The 25,342-nt window shown below is 37.9% G+C and overlaps 1 protein-coding gene across 1 annotated transcript in view; it reads right to left on the minus strand.

Moving 5' to 3' along the window:
- Positions 1–556: 556 nt before the first annotated feature.
- The window catches only part of LOC128741142 (neural-cadherin), a 136,876-nt gene continuing 112,090 nt past the window's right edge, over positions 557–25,342 (minus strand). Inside the window, exons 9-12 of the mRNA XM_053836742.1 lie at positions 16,389–16,630; positions 6,862–7,071; positions 6,377–6,547; positions 557–672 (exon numbers count right to left, since the gene is read on the minus strand). Coding sequence (XP_053692717.1) covers positions 557–672; positions 6,377–6,547; positions 6,862–7,071; positions 16,389–16,630 — 739 coding nt within the window. The remainder of the gene's footprint in view (positions 673–6,376; positions 6,548–6,861; positions 7,072–16,388; positions 16,631–25,342) is intronic.

Consider the following 25,342-nt stretch of genomic DNA (forward strand, 5'->3'; position numbering starts at 1 on the left):
GTGGATCTGTTTGTATTCTGAGAACTTTCAGAAACTCGCTTCCTCCCCCCCCCCCAGTGCCGTCCATTTCTATCCGCTCGATGAACTTATCTGCTTTCTCCCCTTGCTCTTAAACCTTCATTAAGATTAATAATTAAACTTTGGTTTAGTATTCTTCATTCTTTTGACTGATTTTCTCCTCCGTTCGCCTTGACTGACTGATTGGTGTGAAGTACGGAACTAAAAACGTGCTAAAACAATTTGTACCTAACCTGTTTATTTTCTCCACCCGTCTGATAGTAGTTTCATCACTTGAACTCTGCTCCTTGCTACTCTGGTATCGTCCTTCGCTTCTTTCTGGGATACGCTAGTGGAAAGCTCGTTGGCAGGACAGTTTTTCCGCAGAAACCGGACGACGTTTTATCTTTTGTTGTGATGACGAGCACAGACGAGACGAGGGTGGTTGTTAATCTCTAGTAGTCGCTTTGAAAACTCCGTTCAATAGCTCTTGCGCCAGTGATGGACTGCGCTGCAATCCGCCATTGTTGATGTTGATGTTGTTGTAGCAGTTGTTACTCTAATTAAGCTCATCCAAGTCTGTTGGATGATGCTCGCCGTACATGTTGGCCAGCTTGTCGAAGCGTGGACCCCAAGCGTCCAAATAGTCGAATTCCTGCACTTCCTCGTCGGTGCCTGGGAATGGCAGAAAATGGAAGAAAGAAACAAAATTGTTGGTCAACCGAATCGAAAATAATGATTGTCGAGCGCTGGGATTGAGTGAGATGATACTTAAATTACTGATGCTGGCGTTCTTTAATTGGCGGACATTGAATGTTGACGTTGCTAAAAAATCTACCTTATGCACCAACTAACGAGCTTATGCTTCGCTTCTGCAGTATTATCATTTAAACAAGATTATGTCGATTAAAATTAAATAAGGTCGACAGACCTTTATGGAAGCGTTACATAGATCTGAGAGGCTATTGAACTTTTATACATCGAATTATACTTAGTTTTAGACAGTTCCAATCGAACTCAAATTTCAATTGTTAAATAAAATCGCTTCAATATCTAATGTTTTCTTCAACGTATTTCAAATACCAAAAGCTTCACTGAAAACACATTTTAGTCATTCAACACAATTTAAATTTTAAGTCAAACGTAATTCATCAAGTAGATAAAAAAAACCTTTTCAGTCGACATAAAACTTTCCGACGGCGAACTTCCTTTTGAACATTTTGTTAAAATGCTCTAGTCATACAGTCAAGCGTTAACTATGCTCTGGCTGGGTGTGACACAAATCGTAAACTGATCATAAAAATTTGACGTCCTTTCGTGATTACCGTTGTGTCTTTCAGGCTCAAAGAATTGGGTTATCTCGAAAGTGTCCAGTGCCAAGGCATCTAAGTAGCAAGCGATGGGAAAGGCTGGGAAGTAGTTTGAAATAAGTCTTCGACCAAAAATGATAGACGGTTCCGTTGCGTTATTGCATGATCGCGCATTTCTACGAATCCGTACTTTGGTCGAGGGACTTAAGTAGCGAGCGTAACAAGTTCAATGTTAAATCCGTATTCTAGGACGATTTAATCACAATTTACAGTCTAGTGGCCAGTGTTTGCGAAGATGTTTAATCTCTGTATTAGTTCTTTGAGTTGTAGAGTTGAGATGTTGTACATAAAAGAGTCATTGCCGCAAACTGAAACAAATAGTTTTATGGTCGTATTGCATTTTATTTTACTGAATAAAAACTTTTGGCTGTTTGCAACATTTATGTAGTCTGATTAGCGTAAAATGTTGCTTAGAAAATCCTTGATCGTTTGCTATCATTAACTCATTTTTTAAAATTTTGCGACTTGGTCCGGTCTGATTTAACACCGACCATATGATATCGCGACAAGCAATCGAGTTGAGCAGGCGAGTCGAGCAGTCGAATCAAGCAGTCGAATCAAGCAATCGAGTCAAGCAGTTGGGTCGAGCAGTCGAATCGAACAATCAAGTCGAGCAGTTAAATCAAGCTGTTCAGTCAAACGGTCCAATCGAGCAGTTGAGTCGAGCAGTAAAGTCGAGCAATTGAGTCGAGCAGTCGAGTCGAGCAGTAGAATCGAGTGGTCGAGTCGAGCAGTCAAGTCAAGCAGGTAAATCTAGCAGTTCAGTCGAGTAGTTTAATCGAGCAGTTAAGTCGAGCAGTCCAGTCGAGCAGTTGAATTGAGTAGACTAGTCGAGCACTTGAGTCGAGCAATCGAATTGAATGGTTTAGTCAAGCAGTCGAGTCAAGCGGTTAAGTCAAACAGTTGAGTCGAGCAGTTCATTCGTGCAGTCGAGTCGAGTAGTTCATTCGAGCAGTCGAGTCGAGCAGTTGAGTCGAGTAGTCCAGCCGAACGGTTTATTCGAACAGTTGAGTCCAGTTGAGCAGCTAAGTCGAGCAGTCGAGTCGAGTAGTCCAGTCGAGTAGTCCAGTCGAGCAGTTGAATCGAGCTGTCGAATCAAATAGAAGTCAAGTAGCTGACTTGAGCAGTCAAATCGAGCAGTCTAGTCGAGCAGTTAAATCAAGCTGTTCAGTCAAGCAGTCTAGCCGAGTAGTTAAGTCGAGCAGTCGAGTTGGGCAGTTGAGTCGAGCAGTTGAGTCGAGCGTCGAATGGAACAGTTGAGTCGAGCAGTCTAGTCGAGCTGATGAATCATGCTGTCCAGTCAAGCAGTCCTGTCGAGCAGTTGAATCGAACAGTCCAGTCGAGCAGTTCAGTTAAGCAGTCCAGTCGAGCAATCAAATCGAGCAGTCTAATCGACCAGTCTAGTCGAGCAGTCGAGCAGTTCCGATCTAATAACGAGTAATTCTCGCTGAAACGGGGCCACTACTGACATGAGGTCTTCAAATATTGGAACTTTTGCGCTTAATTGGTTGAAAAATAAGACTTACACTTTCGATACCGCGAAATAGAGAACCCCTCGTTCGCCACGGAGTCCAAGGACCCTAACATTTTCAAATATAAATGAATTTTGAGCAAACCTTGAGATCTATATCATGTGACATTTCATAAATTTACCATGAAACAACTAACAAATGGCCCAGTTCTGTAAAGAAGAAGAACAGGGCTTCCAAACGGAGCAAAATATTTTTTGGCGGCCGTCTTGGATTTGGTCGCCATATTTTATTTATATCATATATATTATATCATATCATCTATACCTATAAAGAAGGATTTCTGTCTGTCTGTCTGTCTGTCCGTATGTTCCTTATAGAATCGAAAACTACTGAACCAATCGTCATGAAAATATGCATGTGGAGGTTTTTTGGGGCCAGGAAAGGTTTTAGTGATGGTTAGAAACCCCACCCCTTACTAAGAGGGGGGGGCTCCCATACAAATGAAGCACAAATTTCTGCATAACTCGACAACTAATCAAGCAAATAGAACAAAATTTGGCATGTGGGTGTTTTCGGTGACAAGAATTTATTCTATGGTAAATTGAGACCCCTCCCCTCTTTATAAGGGGAATTATAACTCCTCTTCTCTTTAAAAGGGGGGGCTTCCATACAAATTTCCTCATAACTCGACAACTAATCAAGCAAATGGAACCAAATTTGGCATGGGAAGGTTTTCGAGGGCAAGAATATTTTCTATAGTAAATTAGGACCCCTCCCCACTTTAAGAGGGGGGGCTCCTGTACCAAAGAAACACAATTTTCCTCATAACTCGAGAAGTAATTAAGCAAATGGAACCAAATTTGGCATGTGGGTGTTTTTGGAGACAAAATTTTTTTCTATGATGAATTGGGATCCCTCCCCGTTTTAGGAGGGGGGGATCCTATACACATGAAATACAAATTTCCTCATAACTGAAGAACTAATCAAGCAAATGGAACAAAATTTGGCATGTGAAAGTTTTCGAGGGCAAGAATATTTTCTATGGTGAATAAGGACCCCTCCCCACTTTAAAAGGGGGGGCTCCCATACAAACGAAATACAAATTTGCTCATAACTCGAGAACTAATCAAGCAAATGGAACAAAATTTGGCATGTGGGTGTTTTTGGAGACAAAATTTTTTTCTATGATGAATTGGGACCCCTCCCCACTTTAGGAAGGGGGGCTCCTATACAAATGGAATACAAATTTCCTCATAACTCGAGAGCTAATCAAGCAAATGAAACCAAATTTGGCATGTGAAAGTTTTCGAGGGCAAGAATATTTTACCCTCGCAACTTTAAGAGGGGGGGCTCCCATACAAACGAAATACAAATTTGCTCATAACTCGAGAACTAATCAAGCAAATGGAACCAAATTTGGCACGTGGGTGTTTTTGGAGACAACATTTTTTTCTATGATGAATTGGGACCCCTACCCACTTTAGAAGGGGGGGCTCCTATACAAATGAAATTCAAATTTCCTCATAACTCGAGAACTAATCAAGCAAATAGAACCAAATTTGGCATGTGGAGGTTTCTGGAGGCAAAAATATTTTCTATGGTGAATTAGGACCCCTCCCAACTTTAAGAGGGGGTGCTTCTACATAAATAAAATACAAATTTCCTCATAATTCGAGAACTAATCAAGCAAATGGAACCAAATTTGGCATGTGGGAGATTTTGGAGTCTTGAATTTATTTTACGATAGTTAGAGACCTCTCACCCCTGTGGTAGGGGGATATGGATTCTCATAGAAATAAAACAGAAATTTTCGCGAAACTCAAAAACTAATCGAACTCGAGAAATTCGACTCTTCCATAAAACATTAGTCAATACAAGACCACAAAAACTATCTATAGTAACACTAGATCATTCAGGACGAGACGGTCGCGAGTGTTGCCGGCGACCCGCCGTCGGAAGCGCCGCCCACTGGGGGGCTTGCAAAACTCGAGATTGTGACAAAGATCATCCGAGATTCATGATTTATGTATAACACAGGTTAATTTGTGGCAATACGAAGTTTGTCGGGTCAGCTAGTATCATATAGTATATAAAAAATCGCCGTTTTCACCATTTCCGCACGACACGGTTTTGTGAATAGGAGAGATAGGGCATATAAACGAAGTGGAAAATAATGGCGGCCATCTTGGATTTGTCCGCCATGTTGGATTTTATCAAAAAATCGCCGTTTTCGCCATGATCCCCCCAACCGATTTTAATTTCAAGACCACCATCGGAGGTTAAGAAAAATGCTATAAAAAACATTTATCAAGTTTGGTGTGTAATGGCATTGACTAAATAAAACTAAATAAAAAATTAATTTTTTGTAGCAAGATATTCCATTATATGAGAGTTGTTAACCTTGATACAGATAATGAATTGTTTCGTTTATTTAATGCCACTACACATGTAATTTGATGAATGTTTCTTATTGCATTTTTTCTCAGCTTTCCGATGATGGTATGTATTAAAATTAAAATCGGTTGGGAGGATCATGGCGAAAACGGTGATTTTTCGATAAAATCTAACATGGCGGCCAAATCCAAGATGGCCGCAGATTTTTTCTCTTCGTTTATAAGACCTATCTCTCCTCTTTACAAAACCGTGTCGTTTGAAGTTTGTTTCATAGCAAATTTTGGAAATATCACAATAATTATATGAAAATTGTGAATCTGGCTACAAATAACTGGTTGTTTTATTCAGTTAATGCCATTACACACCTTATTTTATAAATGTTTCTTGTAGCATTTTTTAGCTTTCTAATGGTGGTCTTAAAATTAAAATCGGTTGGGGGTCTCATGGTGAAAACGGCGATTTTAGGATAAAATCCAATATGGCGATCAAATCCAAGATGGCCGCCAACAAAATTTTTGCTCCATTTGGAAACCCTGTTCTTCTTCTTTACAGAACCGGGCCATTTGTTAGTTGTTTCATGACAAATTTATAAAATATCACATGATATAGATCTCAAGGTTTGCTCAAAATTTAACTATTTATGAAACTGTTAGGCCCCTTGGCGAACGAGGGGTTCACTATTTCACGGTATCAAAAGTGTAAGTCATATTCTTCAACCATTTTCAACCAATTAAGCGCAAAATTTCCAAAACTTGAAAACCTCGTGTCAGTAGTGGCCCCGTTTCAGCGAGAATTACTCAATGTTCAAATTGGATATCTTTATACGAAATCTATAGAAAGGCAGGGATTTGTTATTTGTTATGTGCATCTATTTATTCGAGGGAGGGACTGTACCGATAGTAAAAATTTCAATACATACAGAATGGAAAATTCTTTTAAATTTCCATTCTGTACCGCAGTGAACTACAGATGATTCCTCGCACGTGCAAATTCGCTCTCTGCTCAAAACAGCAAACGCCAAGTTGAGCCTAATTGCGTCAGATGGAACACTTCGGGTGCAATATTGATCACCCAGCCAATCATTCCCATTTGCGCACATATATCTACTATGTTACATCATGGCAATCAACAAGACCGACTCACCTGACTGTAACGAGCTGAGCGAACCGGCCGTACTGCCACCGCCCTCGTACGCGTAGTTCCGCAGGTCATCGAAGGGAGGCGCATTTGGATCGCTGTCGGCTCGCTTCTTGTGCTCCTCGATAAACATGCCAACGTTCGGCTCGTGACCGGGTCCCATCGTCATTACGGGATCTGCCAATGAAACGAAAAGCGGATAATGAAATACAGTTCAAAGACGCTTTGGTTGGACGTTGGCAAACGTGTGCGGTTTGCTAGGGCGGTCCGGTCCTCACGTAGCACAATGTACAATTTTACCAGTTGTACAATTTACCAGTGAAAGAAAATATGAATTTTATGAAAAGTAGTGAGTATTTCATTGGCACAAGCAGAACAACGTGATTCGCGGATGACCATCCACCGATTCAATGGAACGATTGATTGGTTTGCAGCTGAGCTGCACGACCTGGTAGTGATCAAAGGCAGTAGGTACTCTGAATAGCACTTACACATCAATGGTGGCATTTTGCACTGCGTCAGCTCCGGCATCGGTCCGATCGGGATCTGCAGCGGTGTGATGTCGTACGCGGTCATGTCGTCTTCGCCGCCTCCTTCATCATCGTAGTTGATGATGTTTTCCCGCACGTCGTCGTCCGGTCCCGGGTACTTGATGTGCGACTCTCGTCTTCGGTTGTAGACCACAAACACCAGCACCAGAACTGGATGCGTTTTTTTTTCCATTTCGTAACATACCATTTCCGTCGTGACACATTGCAGTAAATCGTACCGCACAGGACGCAGCAGAAAGTAACAGAAGGAATGGAAATAAAGAAAGATTAGTTCGAGTTCAATTTGGTGATATTAAAAATTTAAAACTCGGAAGCCCTTTCCGGAAAAGATTGGTTGCTTTTCCAGCCGTCACAGACAATCTCCGGATGGAACGGAGAAAAAAAACTGAACCGCAAAGAGCTTTTCCCGGCAACCGGAAATAGCTTCCAAAGTATTTATCAAGAAATGTTATCGACTATACAGGGGATAGAAAACGAAGATCCATTCATCTGTTTGCTTGCATTTTCGCTACACAGAGTTACAAAACTCAAGCTTTCCACCCACCGTACTGCGGAGGGTTGAAATAGGAAATAAAAAGAAAAACGGAAGAAGAAAAAACGAGCGAACGAGAATGAAACTTGCACTAGCATTCAGAAATAAAGGGCAATATGTGTGAGTGCAGTTGAAAAAAATAAGCAACTATAGTCGGTAAAAGCTGCTTCTTCTCTAAGTCTAGTGGTATGCTATCGACTGTAAAGTGAACTTCTAGTGAGACGAAACAATTGTAAGAAACTGTATGGGAGGTTCCATCTGTTACAATAATGGAATTCTACGACTATTTCCACTGTACAGTTTCACGGCTACGAAGCAAAACCTTCTCTAGATCGCTACTTGAAACTATAGGTAGGACCCAATGTTCCTAGCTATTCCAGGGTGATGGCCCCCGGGTGAGTTTCGGAATACATATGACAATCATGCGAGAATATGCTTCCTAATAATGCATCGCGACGCTGCTGCCTGCAGTGGTTTTTTTGTCTTCTTCGCTTCATCGAAGGATTTAGAGAAGGTCTTGCGTTCGCTTTACTGCGCCAAGCGCCAACAACCAGGGAGGGTGCGGCGGGTTGAATCGGTTGTGCTGCGAGCTGCGGCGACACACGGCACGGTTCTGTTGACTGATGCGGATATGCAGAGATTGCTGGAAAGCTAGACAAGCTCGATGGAACAACGGCAGATTCGACAATTGCTAAGTTTGCTTTCCCACACGTGCTGCTGCTGGCTGGTGGGATTTCCGGTACAAGCCAGAACAGGGTTTCGATGTTTACAATGTGCGAGAGCTCTTGTGTTTGCTTGCTTCGTTCCGAATAATTGTTCGTTCGTTCGTTTTTCTGCCTGTCTGAATTTTTTCGAGAATTCTGGTGAATCCTGTTGGTTCTTTACTTTCAATTTCAGTAAAAGTCTTGTTGTACCGCTCTACGCGCTTAGTCTTATGTAAGTCTGCCAAGGGGCATACTTGGGTATTGTGTTTTGATTTCGAATTTTGGTTCAGAATGCAAAAAAAATCTGCGATTGATTCATTCAATTTCATATCGATAGTACACAACAGACGGAGAAAATGGTAAAAGAAAGCAATGAAATTATAAATATTTGAAAGTCTTTTTGAGAAGACTACAGTATGAGGGAGAAGGAACGGAAAAATTAAAAATCACTGGTTTCGGTTGTAACTTTAAGATTAATAAAATCAAAGAGGAACCAGAGATATTAGTTTGCTAACCAAAAATTAATATTTCTGCAAACATAAAACGTCTTGCATCTTTATTGTATTATACCAACTTTGTTTTTTTTTTCATAAAATTGTATCGTAAAAATACAATAATTCACATTTTTCCAAATACAAGCTACAATACAATTTCGGGTTCAGGGGTCAGTCCCGGCGTAGCGGTTAGCATTCACGCCTCGCACGCCAAGGACCCGGGTTCGAATCCCAACCCAGCAGAAGTCACGAATGACCCAAGCTGTTAAAGTGACTATAACCTTACAAAAAAAATCAGTTTTAAATTCAATTGAAAGTCCAATTGGAAATAAAACTTCAAGTAAAGACTATCCTAAATTCAAATCAAGTTTCACGTCTAAGGTCAGGTCCAATTTTAAGTCCAATTTCCAGTTCAGAAGGCTCCTAAATCGGTGTCGGTCCTAATTAAGATCCAAATTTAAGTAAAATTTGAAGTTCAGTTTTAATTGCAATTTTAAATCCAATTTCAATCCAGGTGTCATGTCCGATTTAAAGTTAAATTTTAAATATAATTTAACTCCAAATTCGAGGAAAATTTAAAATCCTTCGATTTTAGGTAAAATGGAATACTTCAGAACTCAAGACTGGGCATAGTAGCAGGTTCGCATATACACAGCAAAGCACGATACTGCTAACGCCATCTCTGATCTTAAGGGAGTTACTATCTGCTCATAAGTGTTAGTGATCGCAACCATCTGAATGAATGTATGCGTGTGTTGTTGATGTACGATGTCATGCATCGATGTCAGTGTGGTTGTGAGTGATGGCATATATACACCCAAAAAGCTACCACCGTCATCCGTAGAGGGCGTACTAACCCTGTCTGTCGAGATTTGACAGAATGCCCAGTCTTGAGTTCTGTAGTCTCCGCTAAAATGCTGGTGTGATTTTGTTCTAAGGATTTTTGATTTCAAGGACTTTAGTTGTGCGCCAGTATTTTGTTAGAATTTATTCAGGAGTTTTTAAAAAAAAATTCCGAAAATTTTAGGATTGTAATTTTGTAAAAATTTTGAAACATCTTGAAAATTTTGATAGAATTTTTCTAGGTTTCTAAGGTTTTCTAGATTGTTACTAAAACTAATGTCGAATTTGTTTATTCATTCCGGGTTGAAACTGGATGAATTTTATTTGTCAGATAGGAGCAAATGAACACAAAAAGTTCATCCAGTTCCAATCCGGATTGAATAAACAAATTCGACATAAGATTTAAGCAGATTTTTCAAAGATTATTATAATTTTTTTTAAACTAACCTCGTGTTTTGTCTTGACTTTTAATGTAGTCCGGCATATTCATAATTTTTTATAACGGTAATTGTTACAATCAACGGAAAGGACGTCAAAAGAACGTATGAAACAAAGGTGTTAATAGTATCCCAACTGAATAGGCAAGGCGTGAAGGAGAAAGAGCGTGTGTGATTACTCTTTATCACATATATTTTATAGGTGCTTTGAAGTAACTTAAAGTAAATCTTTTTGAATTAAATCTTTAAATCATAGATTTGAAATTTGACTTAAATTAATTAAGGACGCTTACTTTCGGCATTTGTTATTGATCTTTCATCATTCTTTCTGGCATCTTTACATCATCCATTTGTCTCTTACCAGCTTGTTGACTTGTGTGGCGTTTTTGGTTACTTTCGTTAACGTCTTTTTATCCTCATTTGTAGTCTGTTGAGGCACTTCATGTCGCTGTTTGGCTGTCGTTTAATCATCTCTCCATCGCCTTGTCTGCATTTATCTTGAGACTTTTCGTCGTTTTTCCCAAGTAACATTTTTGTTATATAACAGCTTATTAAACTATTGTACAGCTTATTCTCGTAGAACAAGTGCTTGATAAGCTATTATACAACAAAAAGGTTATTTGGGTTACTTTCGTTCTTGATATTTTTGTAATTTCTTTGGCGTTTTTCCGGCATCTTGTCGTTGTATTTTTGTCGTCTTTCGTTTTTCGTATACATCGGCCTTCTACCTACTTGTCATCATTTTTTCGTCATCTTTCCGCTATTTTTTTGCCGCCTCTTCATCGTCTTTCTATAGTTTATTTGATGTTTTTTCATCGTTCTTATGTCATTTCTTCGTTACCTTTTTATTGTTTTTTCGAAGCGTTTTCACGATCTTTTTATCATCTCTCTTTTGTCATTTTTGTCGTCTTGTCATGGTCTGTTCGCCATTTTTACATCGTATTTTCGTCGTTTGTTTGACATCGACATTTTGTCGATTGCTTTGCATCTGTTTCTTGTTGCCGTTTTAGTTGTCTTTCATAATCTTTTAGGCACCTTTTTTCGTCGTCCTGTTTGTTGTCAAGACAACCGATACTACCATAAAAGACGATCCTTAAAACTGTCGCAGTGGCTTTTTCGCCATTTTTGTCACTGTTTAGGTGGGTTTTCGTCGTCTTTATTGTATTTTCCTGTTGTTTCCGTCGTCTGTTCGCTGTTTTTGACACTTTGAAACGTCTTTTTGGCATGGCTTTTATTTTCTTTGTCGTTTTTATGCCACCGTTTAGACATCTTTTTGTCATTTTTGTTTTGTTTTCTTCGTATTCGTTGTCTTTTTGGCATCTCTACGTCGTGCTTTTTTGTTTTTGTTATCTTTTCGTCGTTTTCTGACGCCTGCTTTTAGTATTCATTGTCACTTGATGCGGCAGTTTTCTCCGTTTTTATAGTCTTTCTTGTTACTGTTTTCGCGTATTTTTGTATTTTTGTCGTCATCGTTTAATCATATGTTGTTATATATTTAAATATGTTTCTGTATTTACATGTTAATGGCAACATATTATCATCGTCTTTTACCGTATTTTTGTCAAATTTTCATCGTATTTCCATTGCACTTTCATTCTTTTTATGTCGGTTCTTCGTTGTCTTTTCTTCGTATTTCAGTCATTTAATTTTATCGGCTTTTGTAGTCTTTTCGATGCTCTTTGGCGTTTTTGTACCATCTTTTTGTCGTCTTTTTTTTTTTGGTATTCGTAGTCTTTTTGTCCTCTCTCTCGTATTTGACATTTTTTGTCGTGATTTATCTTCTATTCTATTATTTCCTTGTCCCTTTTCAGCGATTTGTTATTATATTTTGTCGTCTTTTATTGGTTGATTGCGTTTTTTCGGCAGTTTATTTTCGTATTTTTGTCGTCTTCCTTTTTTCAATGTCATTATCTTTTCGTCATGTTTCCATCGTGTCTTTGACGCCTGTTTGTTGTCTTTGTAGTTTTTCGTCGTCTTTTTGACATCTTTTTAGGCCATTGCAAATCAATTTCAAAGTTTTTGTCACCCGCCCCCCCTTGTAAATTGGCTTAAAAAATCGGGGGGCAAAAAAATAATTTGTAGGATATGGGTTAAATTTTTTTAATAAAATCAATTGTCTGTGGGCTCTACAGCTTGAAAAACTCGAAAAATGAGTGTACGAGTTGAGTTAACGCTTCTGTCACGAAATAGATATGGAAGTTTAAACAGTGTAATTTTCGAAACTCGGCCAAAAAATTTTCTTTCGTTTTTGTCTCTTTGTTCGTAGATTTTTGCATGAAAAATAACAACGTATTTATTAAAAGCAAGAATAGATTTGGTTTTTTAAACTTTAAATAAAAATGCCTAAAATCCATTTTTTTTTTGCTCGATTAAAAAATTCTCTTTGTTTTTTTTTCGCCCCCCCCCCCTTCAGTGGCCCAACACCGGAGAGACAAAAACTTTTTTAAATATTTGTAATGGCCTTATTGTTTTTTCTACGTATTCATCGTTTTATTGTTATTTCTTTGTCGTATTGTTGTTGTGTTTTCGTCGTGTTTTTGTCACCTGTTCATTTGCTTCTGTTTAAGTTGTTTATTTTAGGAAGGCTTTTGCCGTTTTCATCGTATATTTTGTTGCTGTTTTGGCGTTTTTTCGTCGTCATTTTGTCCTCTTTTGTCATCTTTTCATTGTCTTTTGTAGTTATTTTACATTTTTTCAACCACTTTTTTGCCATTTTTACATCGTCTTGTTGTCAGTTGTCTTTTTACTATCTACTTGTGTATTGTTTTTCCGTCGTATATTTGATATCTTTTCATAACTTTTTTGGCGACAGTTCATCAGATTTCCGTTGTCATTATGCCCATTTTTTGCCGCCTCTTCGTCGTCTATTGGCTGCTCTTTGGTCACCCTATTGTTATCGCATCGGCACCTTTTGTGTCATTTCTTTGTTTTTTTTTCTTTGTATTCGTCGCCTTTTTTGGCAGTTCTCCGTCGTGCTTTTATTTTTTTGTTATCTTTTCGTCGTTTTTTGGCGCCTGATTTTAGTATTCTTGTCACTTGGTTTGGCGATATTTTACCGTTTTTGTAGCCTTTTTCGTCATTGTTTTGGCACAATTTTTTCTTCGTTTTGTCATCTTTTTATCGTATTTTGTTGCTGTTTTGTCATTTTTTCGTCTTTTATCCACTTTTTTTTATTTTTTATCTATTTGTTAGCAATACAATTTTTTTTGTCTTCTTACTGCATGTTAGTCATTCTTTTGTCGTCGTACTGTAGTGAATCGTCATCTATTCATTACCTTTTTGACGCTTTTTGTCGTGTTTTTTGTCGCTGTTTAAGCGCTCTTTTGTCGCCTTTTTATTGTGTTTTCATGTTGATGCTGGCGTATTATCACCGTCTTTCACCGTATTTTTGTCAACTTTTCATCGCCTTTTTGTTATGTAGAAGAAGGCAAAGCTAATTAATGCAAATAAGGCAAGGGTCCCAGCTATAGGTTATGAAGATCAACCTTATTCGCTTGACAATAGTTTTTTTAATTGGTACGCCAACCAATTGGTATTAATTTTTACTAATTTAAAGAGAAATGAGTCGTCAACAGGAATGGCACAATCACTTTGACTTAATGCACTTTAATTTGACAGTACCGTCTCAGTCAAGCAGAATTTGAAAAAGTTATATATGGGACTATTGAAGGACTAGTTATTATCTACACCTTTTCAGAATAAAGTTGGGCTGTATCTTTTGTATTTACGGTGCCACGAGGCTGGTAGTTCATTAGTACCCTTAGTAACGTTCTCTTAGATGCTAATGAGCTACTAGCATTGTAGCACCGTAACTACAAAAAATGCAGCAAAACTTTATTCAACAAAATTGTAGATAATAATTATTTCTACAAGTGGCTTATATAAAACCTTGTCAAATTTTGCTTGACTGAGACGGTATTGTCAAATGAATGTGAATTGAGTCAAAGTGATCGTGCCATCCCTGGTCGTCATTGATTTTTTGAATTTCAAAAGCAGATTTTTTGTTTAAAACAAATATTTTGTTCATATAAATAAATTCTCTGCATTCAGATTGGTAAGAAGAATGCGATGAATACATTTATAAAAACAGAGCTTTTGAGTTGGGCCTAAAAACTGCTTCAAAATTTGAAAAGTTAATGACTGCTCATTTCCCCTTAAATTTACTATGTTTAGAGGCAGGGCTTCGACCGTTTTTTTTTCTACCGCAGTCACACCAACGCGCATTCAAGTTCACACCGTCCATTTAGTGGTGGAATACGACCGCTATGATAACACAACTGACAGTTTGTTCAGTCAAACGCCGATTGCACGCAGTAGAACGAACGCGTTCTAAAGCTTTTTAACATTTTCGTTTCGATCAAATTGCCTTTACCGTTTGTAGCAGCGAATGACTGCAAAACAGTTAAATGACCGGCAGTCACCACGCTAACGAAAAGCAACCGTATAATCGTATGAATCAATACTACAAAAAAAAAACAACCACTACATGCGCATGGAAGAAGTCGGTCGGACTCCGTCCAATACAATCGAATATTTTGGTTGCGTCGGACCGACGTCCGGGTGACAAACTATTACAGCCGATTTGGAGACAAAAAGAGAAACGAAAAAATACGTCACCGTATGCTTCCAGTCAGTTTGCAGTTTATATTCTCAAAGCGCAAAGCAAAACAGGAGATCGAGTGTTTGCTTTTCCCGAGATGCTGCATGAATTGTAAGACGGCATCAGCGCAAGCGGCAGATTGACTGGATTCAAAAAACAGTCAAATGATCGTTCAAAAAGCGGAGTTTGAATGCGGAAAGTTAGCAAACTAACGTTATAAAAAAATAGTTTTTCTAAATTTTCAATCGTTTTTTAGATTTTTTGGTATACGTCTTCCCTATTAGCACAGTGGTTGTTGTAGTTGTGGCAACCAATAAAGTAGTTGTGGCAACCGATATACGACTAATGGTTATAAGCAAGTTTATGCAACTAAAAGTGCTAAAATTGTGCAGTTTGGGTTATTATTTTAAAAACTGTGAGGTTTTTTTCGAATATCCTACCAATTGCCTGAAAATCAATACAACGGTTTCGTGTTTTCAATGATTTATAGTAACTTTTTAAAATTGACGGCAATTTTTCCTATTCATTCCCGTCGTTTTTCACGATTCGAAGCAGTTTTAGGCAGCAAAATGTAAATCATTATCTGTAAGCAATAAGCACAGTGTCTTCAAAGTTTCGTTCCATGGTTCGTAAGTTCCTCATGGTATGTAAGTTATTCTCGTTATCTTCAGTCCAATTTGATAGCGTTCTGATTCATTAAAAACTTCCACGTTTCCGAGCTTAATGATTCACCGTCATCAACATTTCGACACGAACAAGCAAACAAACTGCATATCGCAGCATTCTTTTTCTGGCCCACCCGCGAATTGGGCCAGCACTCATGTGTATGGCATCCCGCCCGTTCTGTTTGTTTCGTATTTTCAATTTAGCACGCAGCAATCTTTGCACATTCGCAACCCACAGACGGATGCTGATGCTGCTGCTCCGGCAGTTGTGGTTAGTAGTGAGCACCCCACGCACAAGTCAACCGCCCCGTACGGATACTTACGAATGAGCGTACTGACGCACGCGATCAGCGCGATGATAAAGTCCTTGGAAGGTGTCAGCACCCCGGAGGCCAACAGTTCCAGCTCGCAGTGCATCCCGGTGTAACCCATGGGGCACACGCACTCGTACTTCTTCGGTGGCTGATAGTCCCGGCAGCGCCCGCCATTCTGGCAGGGATGCCACAGGCACTCGTTGTTGTTGACACACTGGGCACCGGACTTCCGGTATCCCGTCGGGCATCTGAACAGCCGCACATGGATACAGGCACAAACGGCGCACAGGCGCGCACACACACACATAGCACAGGGACAACAGTTTCGGGTAGATGTGCAGGCGCGTCGGAGTTTGTGTGTGTGTGTGTTGTGGTTGCAAGTGGATGGTGGTGGTGGTGGTGAAACATAGTGTGTGATCGTTTGTTTTTTGGTTGCAGGGCAAATAAAAAGATTTGGGTGCCATAAAAAGAGAAAAAAAGAAAGAACGGAATAACGTGAAACTTGCTACTTGCTACTACTTACCGCATCTTAAAGCTAAAAAGTTGGCTCATCGCTTCGCTGGTTAGTTTGTGGTTTGGTTTTGGTGGGTGGTAGGACAAATTGGGTTCAAATGGCAAAAAGCGCTAGCGTGGGAAGGACGGAAGGTGCATCGTTTCGGGAGCACTGAGTTGGATAGTAATTCGGAATGATAATGAAAAGTTGTAACGGTAAAAACATGCAAATTGTGCTCTACTTTTGGGCTACTCAGAATCCATAAAGCGCAGAACGTGCATTCTTTCATGAATACATATGAAGCGACATTTTACACAGAAACTAGAGATAACGAAGGCAGAGGAAAGAAAGTTCCATGATCTAAAAGTGTGAAAGAAATGCTCACTCAATATGATTAGTAGACACACAAGAATGGCGGCTAGAGCGCCCATGCTCAGCTTCAGTGTCTGTCCCTCCTGGATAAGCTCGCAGTTTTCACCCCAGAATCCGTCCGGACAGTCGCACCGGTAGCGCAGGCGGGGCTCCTGATTCACGCAGATGCCTCCGTTCAGGCACGGTAGATCGAGACACTCGTTCCGATCCATGCATCCTTTACCGTCCGGTGACATGACACGACCCTCACCGCAACTGGCAACCGGATGGGTTAGTATGTTATATATGTACAGTCAAACACGAGATGGCAAGATGGAAGTAATGCACGATTTATGATGATGGTGGATTCGACCACCCAACGAGAGAAGGCAAGGGCAACCGAAGCAGTGAGTGTAGCAGGTGATTCTAAGGGATGACGTGATGTGGGATTCAAATTTTGGAGGGAATTGAAAATTATTAATATTAGTCCGTTCACGCTCCTATGGATCGGTTTGGCAGAATAAAGCGGCCCTGCAGTTAAACCCTTGCGATGCAATAACAAAATATGTTTTAATATTTCCTTCGTACAACGGTTGGAATATTGAAATGCAGAGACAGCATAACGGTAGTATTGAGCGATAACCTGACAGAATTAAATAAAATACATCGCGATCCGGCATAAATCCACCTTTTTTCCACGGTAAAATATGAACACTTTTTTTTGTTTCACTCTCAATTCCGCACAACTGCACTCCGGTTGTAACCGGAGGAAACAAATTTTTATAATGTGTGCAATATCCCACTTAAGACTACCACCCCCCACCCCGAAAAAGGGACTTCAAAATAAAATCATATTTCATGCACGGGCCAAGCGATGACAGTTTAGTGGTGGAAATTAATGGACCGAATCCTTTCCGGTTGCGCTTATAGCCCAAAGCGTTGCCTGCCATGCCGGCCCGGCACTGACTGCTGGAAACGGGAAACCACAAACAGCTCCCATTACAATTCTAGTAGATCGTAAATAAAATCAATAAAAGGAATACAGAAATCGTTCTGCGGTTTTTTCCGATGCCGGGCTCAAATTTCCATCGGTCAGAAACGAGGCGAGAATCCGAACATCCGAACTGGTGCACCAGCGTACTGCCTGCTGCTGAACGGCTATTGTGTTTTGGCGAATAAAGGAGATTAGTCAACTCCAACTACAATAACGTTCAATGGGAGCTGGGTGGAAAAAAAAGTGCACCCGGTGGTAAACTGTCAATAGAATCGGTATCGATTTATATGATTCCGCGATTCTTTTACCACACGTGTAACGCTTGCAGCAGCAGCAGTAGCGCTTGGATTTATTTCGTTTGTCAAAGATGGAATTATTATCCATCGCGGTCGAACGACCATTGATTTAGGAGGGTTGCTATGGATGCATTTGGGATAAAGAGCGCTCCGTGCTTTGGACAATTTTATGGTTGAAATATTAGATTAGATCGTGGGTTGTGTGAGAAGTGAGTACAATACTGGTAGAAATATAATTCTCATATTATCTTTTTAGAGGATAGAATATTAGATAAAAATTAATTTTATTCCTCAGTTGTATTTTGTACAAGGCCTGTGAACCGTTAACTTCTCGGTATATCTCAGGATTCCAGCAATTAAGAAAATTACTGTTTTCAGAAAAGTTGATCCGTAGACCAAGATCTTTCAAACGGTTGAAAAAGTTTTATAAGTTTTTCGCCAAGTGGCATAAGTATTCGAGTGAATTCTGTTTAGTTTTAGTATGCCTATAAATCGAAGTTGGCGCGAGTAACGAAAGGTTATTTATAGATGATGATGATGATGATGATGATGATGATAAAAAAGCACTGCTATACAATTTTCCGAAGAACAACTGGTACTCGAGTTGAACTCGATACGAGACTCGAAACGCAGAGTTGACAAAAAAACCTGATTTAATCCACCTAGTGGTGAAAGGAACCTTTGTTATACCGTCTTACTTGCAATTTGAGATAGAAATCGACACGTTTGGTTTACATGAAATTTTTGGAAATTGAATAAGTTTACAAAATTTGAAACAAATAGAAGCACTTATAAATTTTAATAGTTTCTTTTCTCATGAAATTGCTGAGTAAGTTGTTACTAATGAGGGTAAGTGCAAGTAAAAGTAAGTTGTAAGATGAAATATTATTGTTTAACATATACATTGCGTAGTAAAGGTCTAGTTAAAAGGTTTTTGAACTATGCATAATTTCCTGTAACGCCATTCTATTTGATTCACAACAATAAAGTTCCTCTTGAATAAATTTCATCAATTTTTATGAACCTTCGGTTACTCACGTTGTTGTATTTTGTACACCATATGTAGGTTTTTGAATGCCATATTGTTATATAGTTACAAATCGTATATTACGTATATACTAACGTATATTCTTCAATAAACTTGTTATGAGCAAAATGTCAGAATTATTCAATGCATTATTACTTTAAATTGTTAGGAAAATGGATTAGCATAAACCGACATCACAGAAACGAAGCAAGTATCATGTGAGGTGTACCGCAATTGGCCCCAACTGGAATTTTCTTTCGTTTCTTCATATGGAAAAATGGTGTCTGTGTGCAGCAAAACTACCAGCAAATGTAAAATGTTTAAAATGTATCCGTCTGTTGGTAGTCGAGTAATTCGGGGTCAAAATCAGGGTATTTTTTATAATCAAAGTTCTGCAGTTCGTAAACAAGGAAACATAGAGGTATACTATGTTCAGCAAAGTTGTGTATTTTTATTATTTATACAACTTTGTAATACATGAAAAAGTCATACAACAATTACAAAAAGAGTTAAAATAGAAAAACTGATTTTTCAAATTCATATACAATAAATAAGATCTCTTCGTTGAAGAGATAGAAGGTTACTGTCTTCAGCAAAATTTCTTGTACTAATATGCTCTAAAACTGTGCAGAACACATCAATGTGTTATATGGAAACTGAAGGAAAATAATTTTTTTATTTCACTTTTAGGGGGATTAATCAAAATTCAAATTCTGCCAGACGATAGAGCTTTCAATTTCAAGAAACTCTTCCAAAGGTTCGATAAACTTAAAACCAAGTTTTCCTAGTAAAAACTTTAGTGCGCACGTTTTCTTTGGTTTTGGGCTATTGTGCGCGCGAGTAACTGTGTTATAAAAGTTGGCGCGAGTGTTCGAGGGTTAATATCTTTTGACCGGTAAAACCAATTCTTATGAAATTTTGCATATATATTCGTAGTGTGAAAACCTCTCGTTTGATATTAAAATAATTGAAATTAGGTTATTTTTCTTGGTTAAAATCATTATAAATTATTGTTAATTTTGGTGTAGTGTATTGAATTACTCATAACTTTCAAATTAAACATCCAATCAAGAAACCATTCAATAGTGATCTATCCGGCTATATTACCTGCCAAATGAAACTAATAGCACGTAAATCAGTTTGGCCATCTCTGAGAAACAGGCGATCATTTTAACCTTGTCAAAACTGGTTTTTTAAGCATAACTTTTAAACCACTTGTTTGCTTTCAATAAAAATCGGCGTGAAGTTTAGCAATAGTAAGAGCTTTTATTTGGTACTAAGATCGATGAAATCGGTTATGTGGTTCCGGAGAAAATCGTGTCACGTAATTTTCACATTTTTGCTTATAACTTTTAAACTAAAAGTCAGACCACGAAACCATTTAATAGTGATATACTAGGTAAAAATACCTTTCAAATAAAAGTTATAGCAGACGAATCGGTTCAGCCATCTCCGAGAAATAGGCGATTGAAAATTGAAGCGCACACACATACACACATACACACACACACACACACACACACACACACACACACACACACACACACACACACACACACACACACACACACACACACACACACACACACACACACACACACACACACACACACACACACACACACACACACACACACACACACACACACACACACACACACACACACACACACACACACACACACACACACACACACACACACACACACACACACACACACACACACACACACACACACACACACACACACACACACACACACACACACACACACACACACACACACACACACACACACACACACACACACACACACACACACACACACACACACACACACACACACACACACACACACACACACAGACATTGCTCATTCGTCAAACCTGATCGATTGGTATATGTGACACGGCCCTCCGGGCCTCAGATCGACTTCGTGTTTTTCCACCAATTCCTAAACCTTTGTTATATTGTATAACAAAGGTAATTATATTGTATAACAAAGGTAAAAACGTGCCGTGGTGTAATTGGAAACGCACTCGACCGGCAATTGTTGTGGGATCAGCTCCCACCTACCTCACGGACTATACAGTAATGTTCCGATTTTGTCCACCCTCGATTTTATCAGCTTTTCATCCCGGTTTTGTCAGCTCATAAATTTTGTTTAGCTTTTGTGCTTCTAAACATAATTTATAAAACTTTTCAGCCTGCTTGAAGCTGTTCTGATTCTCTGGGGAAAGTTTTTGAATAAAATAATGCCTTCTTGGGAGTAAGTCGGGGTCAAAATTTGGGTATTTTTGTAGTAAAAGTTCTATAGTTCCTAAACAAGCAAAGGTAGAGGTATACTAAATTCAGAAATGTTGCGTATTTTTACTATTTGTACAACTTTGTAAAACTGGAAAAAGTCATACAACTACAAAAACAGTTAAAATAGAAAAACTGATTTTAACGATTTTTCATTTATGAGAAATAGGATTTTTCTATCTTTGCAGAAGATAGAAGGTTACTGTCTTCAGCAAAATTTCTTGTAATAATATGCTATAAGACTTTGCAGAACACATCAATGTGTTATATTGAAACTGAAGAAAAATAAATTTTTTATTGCGTTTTCGGGGGGCTTAATCAAAATTTGAATTCCGCTGGACGATAGACTATTTAATTTTAGGAAACTTTTCTAAAGGTTCCATAAACCTAAAACCAAGCTTTCCCGCTCAACGCTAATGTGCACCAAAAAAGGTTCTGGACTAGTGTGCTGTGCCCGGTTCATTGAGCTTTCGGTTGACCAATTGAAGGTTCAAACTTAATTTTTAGTAGAATTCTTCGATATTGCATTTCATTTTCGGAAAAAATCTTCCCGATTTTGTCAGTATCCCCATTTTGTCAGCCCAAAAATGAACATGGGGTTAATAAAATCGGAACATTACTGTATACCCTCAAAAATGATTCGGAATTTATGCGCTTTTGATTCACACATATCCTTCACGTAAAAAGCGACTAGTTTAGTATAAAAATTGATTCATGTGAACATATATGAAAGGAATACAGAAATGACTTAGAGGATATAAGAATCATTCCTAAATGGCGTAGGAACAACCAAACATGATGTAAAAACTGATGTGATATTATAAAATTGGTGCAAATACTGATATAACAGAAGTGATACAGCAATAACATAAAAATGACTTGAGAATGATACAAAGTTGACACAAAAATCAAACAAAAATGATGCAGAAATATACAAATATAGAACAAAACTAACATGAAATCGATACAAAAACAACTCAAACAATATACAAAAATAATTGTATATAAATATGATACAAAATGGATGCACAAAGTGACAAAAATACAAATATGATACCAGGATGACAAAAAATATACCAAAAATGGCAGAAAAATGGCAGAAAAAGCATTATATAAGTCTTTCAAAAATAATATGAAAATTATACCGTTTATACATAGGTTGGAGAATTGGCTGTTCAGTCTTAAATGCAGTGGACGATTTGTTTTATTTTACGCCAACGTTTCGATCTTTGGTTTAAATCTTCTTCAGGGCTTCTAGAATGTGTCTTTTAACCAGTATACACCCAAACCCAAAGACAGACAACACTATAGGCTAAAAGTTACTAGACAAAGACGGTTTGAACTTTGTAAGTCACAACACAAATTACAAGATAGGTCACAATTAACTAATAAAAGACACATTCTAGAAGCCCTGAAGAAGATCTAAACCAAAGATCGAAACGTTGGTGTAAAATAAAACAAATCGTCCACTGCATTTAAGACTGAACAGCCAATTCTTTAACCTATTATTTATTTATTTATTGTCGCCAATCAATATTGTAGGCCATTTTGAGAAACACTTAATATTATCTTACAATCTAGCTTATTAAATTAATGTTAGGAATTATTACTGCGGAGTAAACTACCAAAGTATTGTTTAAGTTTTATTTTGGACATTGTGAAGTCAATATTGTTGCAATGTATATTGTAAACTGCCATCATTTGATTAATAGGTCCAAATTTTGCATAGTTCGTTCTATAATTGTTAATTGCAAATATTTGTCGTTGTCTCAAATGTCTTGTTGGCACATAAAAGTTTAATTTTGATAAGATTTCAGTTGAATCGATTTTATGCAAGACGATATTATTAATAAAAGATGCCATTGCAAATTCTCGCCGTTCCTTTAATGTTTGAATATCAATAAGCATGCATCTATCTTTATAAGACGGTAACGGGAATTGAGTCCAACCTATCCTACGCAGTGCATATAATAAAAATTGTTTTTGTACTGACTCTATTCTTTGTTCATGTGTGATTGTAAATGGAGACCATACTATACTGCAATATTCTAATATTGATCTAACATATGTAACGTATAATGTTTTAATAGTGTATGGGTCCTGAAAGTTATAGCAAAAACGTTTAATAAAGCCCAACATGTTATTAGCTCTGTTTATAATTGTATTATAATGATCAATGAACGTAAGCTTTGAGTCAAGGATAACCCCTAAATCTCTAACTCTATCGCACTTTTTCACATTCTGGTCACCTAAGGAAATTGACACATCAGGTTGGTTACGTTTTCTACTAAAAGAGATTAGATTACATTTTTGGACATTTAGTTGCAGTAAACTTTTGTTACACCATGTGTGGAATAGCAATATCTCATTTTTAAAAGTTTTCATATCTTCAGCATTTTTTATTTCTATAAAAAGTTTCATGTCATCGGCGTAAATCAATACTTTGAGCTTCTTAAGGATGAAGGATAAGTCGTTAACAAACAAAATAAAGAGTAGAGGTCCTAAATGAGAGCCTTGAGGGACACCTGACTTGGCATTAATAGGGTTTGATTGTTTTCCTCTGAACCTTACAATTAGTTCTCGGTTGGTCAAATATGATTCAAGCCACTTGAGGAGTTTGGGTTGGATTCCCGTCTTTTGCAATTTATAAAGAAGCAAAGGTATGTCAACGCGATCAAATGCTTTACTAAAATCAGTGTACAAGGCTTCAACGTGGTTACCGTTATCCATTGCATCTAGAGAATAACTAATGAATTCGAGTAGATTTGTAGTAGCCGAGCGGCCTTTATAAAAACCATGCTGCGCAGGTGTTATTCTATTTTTAATTTGGTCAAACATTTTAACATTTACTATTGCCTCAAAAAGTTTCGGGATGCAAGATATAAGTGCTATACCACGATAGTTGCGGATGTCCGCTTTTTTACCAGTCTTGAAAATAGGCACCAGAAAAGATTTTTTCCATACTAGTGGAAAAACTCCGGACTCCAATGACATATTGAAAAGCCAATATAATGGAGCAGTTAGTTCTGTAGCTAAAGTTTTCAAAAAAACTGGAGGAATTCCATCGGGTCCCGATCCTTTCGCTATATCTAAATGATTTAATGCATTTGAGATATCGTTCATATTGATTTGATTAACGCTGATGTCATTAAGAAATTCAGGAAAGTAATCAAAGTATTCAAGATCACGTTCTGCCTCTGGGTACGTTATGTAAACTTCTTGAAAAAAGTTAGCGAATAAGTTGCATATACCTGCTGAATCAGTACACTCATTACTGTCAAGGCACATTTTTGATGGGAAATTATCTGATTTTAATGTAGTCCTCACATAATTGTAGAAATTTTTTGGGCAAGATTTAATTTCATATTCCGTCTTAACATTGTACTCCTTAAATGCGGTATTTATAGCCAGATTAAGCTGATTGCATATATTTAAATAATTTTCCAAATTATCTGCAGTTTCGTGATCTTTGAAAATTTTGTGTGCCTTTTGCTTACGATTTTTTAAGTTTTTAATTTGCCTGTTGAACCATACTGGATCTTTGGTGAAAACTTGGCGTCTGCGTTTTTTAACTGGTACTTCTTCCATAATTATTTTAAACAATAGGTTGTAGAATGTTTTGGTGGCACTTTCGACGTTTTCGACGTTCAGTAAAATATTTTTCCAATCAATAACGTTTAATTTATCTCTAATGCTACCATAATTAGCTACTTGATAGTCAAAAAATTCCTCATACTCACAATCAAACGGCCTCTCATTACCATGTAGAAATACAGAATATTCGATTGCCGTGTGGAATGTTTCATTTCTCCATAGAGGCGCAAGTGATTCGCATACACAGAAATCTTCGCTAGTGTTTGTCAACAGAAAGTCTAGGTAACAGTTTTGTTTGTTTTTGACGTGATTGATTTGATTAAGCCCTAAACTTGCGATTTTGTCAAATATGAAATGTAGCGTTTCGTTTTCTCCAACCACTGGTAGCAAAATGCTTTCATTTTCCATGTCCGGAATAAAGTCAGCATTACGTTGATTAAAATCACCAAACATATGCACTTTCACTACAGGCGGTAAACAAGCTATAATTTCTTCGGCAATGGAGAAAAACTTATCATAAATATCTTTACGGGCATTGTTTGGAGGAAAATATACAGAAACAAATATATGAGTTTCGCCAGCTACTAGCACTTTTGCCCAAACGTGTTCAAAATCCTTAAATTTTCTTGTAGTGATTATTTCAGAGTTAAGTTTTGTAGAGACGGCTATTAGGACTCCACCACCTGATTTTTTTTCTGACATTTGATAATCTCGATCGTCTCTATAAACGTTGTAATTATTGCCAAAGACCTCTTCACTGATTACACTCTCA

This window comes from Sabethes cyaneus, chromosome 3 (genome assembly GCF_943734655.1).
Source record: "Sabethes cyaneus chromosome 3, idSabCyanKW18_F2, whole genome shotgun sequence".
Taxonomy (NCBI): Eukaryota; Metazoa; Arthropoda; class Insecta; order Diptera; family Culicidae; genus Sabethes; species Sabethes cyaneus.